At 39.9% G+C, this 4,591-nt stretch overlaps 1 protein-coding gene across 2 annotated transcripts in view; it reads left to right on the top strand.

The window, feature by feature from the left end:
- Positions 1 to 1,500: 1,500 nt before the first annotated feature.
- The window catches only part of crebbpa (CREB binding lysine acetyltransferase a), a 28,393-nt gene continuing 25,302 nt past the window's right edge, over positions 1,501 to 4,591 (top strand). For both annotated transcript variants that reach the window (XM_089006531.1, XM_089006530.1), the window contains exon 1: positions 1,501 to 2,429. In XM_089006531.1, coding sequence (XP_088862657.1) covers positions 2,342 to 2,429 — 88 coding nt within the window. In that variant the 5' untranslated portion in view covers positions 1,501 to 2,341. The remainder of the gene's footprint in view (positions 2,430 to 4,591) is intronic.

Here is a 4,591-nt window from a genome sequence, read left to right as displayed (position 1 = left end):
AAATATATATATATATATATATATATATATATATATATATATATATATATATATATATATATATATATATATATAGTTTCTACTTTTTTCACTCTTCATTTCAGTGTCCCTCATTTGCCAAATGTTTTGAATGAATGTATGAGATAACTCTGCAAACATTACAACACAGAGGATTCTTCAAGTCACACAGTTTGGTTCACTTAAAGGACATTATTGATTGACTGTGGATTGTAAGAGCTGTTTTGCAGAAAAAGTAAAGTGTCCTTTGTTTAATATCACGCCCTGCCCCGCCCCCACAACGCTTGTTGCATTACCCAAATAAGGCACCCCATTTTGTTAGGCAAGCAAAATAAGGATTAAGCAAAATCAACATTTTGTCAGCACTTGTTAAAACAAATGCAACAACACAATCAGTCTGTCAAATGAATGTGGACATGTCAATAATTAACCCTTAATTTTCGTGTATTTGTTTGTTTCTTTTTTATAAGTACACTCGGGCAAAAATGACAGCGGTTGGACAACAATGCTTTTTCATTTATGCCTTGGTTTAATGTAATATGTATGTTTTGTGCACATTATCCATTTTCCTATATCAACACATGATCATTATCTGTATACATTTTGCACAAAGCACTCAACATTTGTACATATGCAATCAGTTTGTTGCGTAATTGTTTTTATACATGAGCATGTGTTGGATTTTGCCATAAAACTATGAAAAACAGACGCCTATTCTTGCAAATGATTCAACGCGTGCCTATATGAGTGTGGATGTTTTGATTTTAATTACTCCATATTTTTCAGTATGATGGAAATAAACCTGCAAGCAGACTGAATTGTTGTGAACAAAGCCTAGGTGTCATTCTTGACAGCACACTAATGGGGGGAAATGTCTCACCCAAAAAGAGGCAGAAAATGGCCACCGAGCTCCTGTGAGGTATGAATCAGCCCGTTTCCACAGGCTGATAAATTCCTTACATGGAGCTTGGACGCCCTCTTCTGGCTATTTCTGGTGCAACACATAGTTTTCAGACCAAACAAGCATTGACGTGATAGGACTGCTACAATGTGTCCTTTTTTTTCGGTCAGGGGCGTTCCTTCAGTGACGTCACGAACGGACTCGTCACCAACTCAAAAACAAGACTTCCGGAATATTCAGCACAAGTCTTAAAACGTGAAATATAGCTATATGCGGTGGAATCTTTGTAAAATACGCTCAGTAGAAGTCATTTGAAGCCATTTTACAAATTGTCCGGAGGCGTAGGTTGTCCTTTAAGGTCAGCAAAAAAAATAAAACAGTAAATCCGAGAAATAGTGACAAAAGTTGCTCGTCCCTTTTTTTAGTTTATTTAACAATTAAAAATCCAGGTAATGAATTTGGTGTTTTTACGGTGCTGTAGCGCCGCAAGTGGTCATATCCGGTATTGTTTTTACGTATTGGGCGTGATTGCGCGGCCCCTCCCCCTTCACAGCCGATCTGGAAAAGAAAAAAAAACTTTTTTTTGTATTGAAGGAATCAACAGCCGCCATCTTGTTGTGGCTCGGAATCGGGATTTCGGTCCAACACTGCCTTTAAACGTTGAAATCGAGCATGCTTGCCGCGGTGTGACAGCGTCCTCCCCCCGAAAATGAAAACTTAACATCGACTCGGAGACATTTTGTGCGGAAAAAAAGGGAAATTGGATCGTTGGTCGTCGGACAGAAACGCTCGGTATATCCGATTTCCCCCTTCAGAGTGCGGCGATTGAGCTCCGTCGCCGTTCGGGAGCAGCATTGTTTACCGTTCGCAAGCTGGGATCGGATCGTAGCTTTCGAAGCGAAGTGCAAAATTTCCACATTTTCGTGCAAGCGTGCATTTTTGTGGTGCTTCTAGCTTTTTTTTTTTTTTTGCATGAAGCAATTTGACGTCACGCAAAATGGGTACTTTGAACAAGTAGAATTTACGACCTTTTCATCGGAATGCAGCAGTTCACCTGATTTCATTGGATCGGCGTCTTTAAATTCGATGTTTTCATGGGGGATATTTTAATTGGGGTGATTTAATTCTAATAATGTGGGTGTTGGATTATCATGGGGTGAATGGCGGTGGCGGAGCGGGGCGCTATTGCATCTCTTTTGAAGACACCGACTCGCAGAGCACGGAGGAGCTAACTAACGCTAGCTTGTTAACTTAGCTGATAGCTGGCTTCCACGCTAGCTGTTAGTCAGTTAGCTAACGTTAGCAAGGCTGTCAGCTCGCGAATGTGTTAGCCGGAAAGCTTTGTGCTTGGTCGGCCAACTTGTTTGTCATACAAGAACTGAGCTTCTCTCATCAAAACTGACCAGTTGAGAGAAGGTAACCATGGCTGAAAATCTGCTAGATGTCGGACCTCCGAGCTCAAAGCGGCCCAAACTGAATTCACCTGCCCTGTCAGCGTCTGATGGACCAGGTAAAGGCCTCACAAACGTCCCTGTTGAAATACCGTGACCGTTATTAAGTGCTTGGAACGACTGTCTTTTTTAGCTCACTTGTCAACACGCTTGCGGCTTGGGTTAAATGTTGACAGGCCGTGCATGTGTATTGGAATGCTTGGTAGTAACGCACACCGACTGACGTTAACGGCATTTACGAATGAATACCTGGCGACAATTTAATTGGAGATGATTCGTATGGGTGTTGTCCGTGCATAACCACCTGCAGTTTACACAGTGGAATGGCTCCTAGCTGTGAGCATTTCTGCTCACAACGCAAACATGTACATCTATATAAACCCCAGACGCGATTTTGTGAACAATTTTCTGAACCTCATCTTGACAAATGTCTTATTGCTATGTAAGAGTATTCACAACTCTAGCAGAATGTGTGTAGTTCCCTTGCCAAAATGACTTTTCCTGTGTTGTAGAGATGGGCATGCGAAAATCTGACAGTGTCCATTATTTTATTCATGTCATGGAACACACTTATTGCACAGGTGTGGCTTCGACTGCCAATCATAATAACAATAATACATTTCATTTTAAGCGCCTTTCATAGCTCGCAAGGACACTTTACAGTCACAGACAAGCATAGGTACTATAATAATAATGATAATCCATTTCATTTCTAAGCGCCTTTCAAAACTCTCAAGGTCACTTTACAGTCACTGATAATAAATAAAATACAATCATAAATAGAATACAAATAGAAATAGAAACAAGAGAAAGAACTACACAGAAAATGCAATTCTAAATAGGTGGCGTTTGAGATTTGAAGTTGGGAAGAGAATCGATGTTACGACTGTTGGGAGGAAGTGAGTTCCAGAGTTTGGGGGCAGAGCAGCTGAAAGCCCTGTCCCCCATTGTGCTGAGACGGGCAGGGGGGCATACAGAGGTGGAGGTCATTGTAAAATGTTGCCGGTTTTTGTTCATTTCAGAGAATTATCCCCTCTGTGTGCATAAGTGCTTGTGTGATAGCGAGAATTGTAATTGGTTTTTGAGGCAAGACTAAAGTTGGGTGTGTTGTCATCCAATGTAATTTAGAACAATTCAAAATACAGTGATGCCTTGGCAAAAAATATGTATCCCAAAAATTAATTTCCCATAGGAAACCATTAAAATGAGAATAATCCGTTCCCAGGTCCCCATAAAACATAATTTTCTACTTTTTAATTTTTTAAGCCTTACAACGACACAAAATATACCTTATTTTATGTATAATAAATGTGCTACAATATTATAATTAAAGAAATATACTGTACTGTATACTAAAGTCGTTTTATTTACCTTTGTGATGTTCGTTGATGGCTTGATGGAATGGAGTGGCCAGTTTCATCAGCATTAAACACTTGATGAGGAACGTAACCTTCTTCTTTCACCATCTTGAGGAATGATCCCTTGTAGGTGCTTTCTCTGCCATCATTTTACCTAGTTCCTCATCAAATGTGTTCTGTTTAGCTGGGTTGATAGCTTTTTGCATCATGTGTACATTATTTGTGTAAGAGCTTTTCCGTGAACCGCCGGAAACTACCGAAAGTGGTAATCGGAATAGTCATTTACCCATGGTGCATTGCAGTGTTTACATCGACGCCTGCAATATGGACCATGAGAACAAGAGTAAAACATGGTAAAGATAGATTAGACCATCCTTGTTTTTTCACTTTCTTGTTCATTTTAAACGCCCGTTATGTTTTAAGATATATTATGTCAATTGTGAAATCACACTTGGAATGAATAATTTTGAATCCATAACATTGCAAATGTGATAAGGACGAACATGGAAAGTTGCATTTCAAATCAGTGAAATGGAAAGAAAATAACATTTTCCTTGTGGCTGTTAGTGAGACTACTGTCCCCCCTTCTCCCCGAGCTGCATGTTGTGCTACCCAACCAAAACATTGCTTTGCCTTTTTGGGTCAAAGCCAAAGAGCATCTAGGCAAGCTTTCAGTGAGCGTGTCTGTTCAGAAATGAATGTTGTGCCAAGCATCCATGTGTCTGCTGGTTTGAAAGGAAGGGCTGAGACGACGGAGTGAGCAAAAAAGATTGTCCGTCTCTTAGGACTTAAACAAGATCGATTATTTAGAGAAGTTAGGAGGGGTAAGTGTCATAATTAAGTTTTAGACTCATCTGAATATC

This window comes from Hippocampus bargibanti, linkage group LG10 (assembly GCF_051943395.1).
Source record: "Hippocampus bargibanti isolate YZ-2025 linkage group LG10, ASM5194339v1, whole genome shotgun sequence".
NCBI classification, from domain to species: domain Eukaryota; kingdom Metazoa; phylum Chordata; class Actinopteri; order Syngnathiformes; family Syngnathidae; genus Hippocampus; species Hippocampus bargibanti.
The sequence above is the reverse complement of the archived record's forward strand: the minus strand, read 5'-3'. Positions and strand labels throughout refer to the sequence as shown.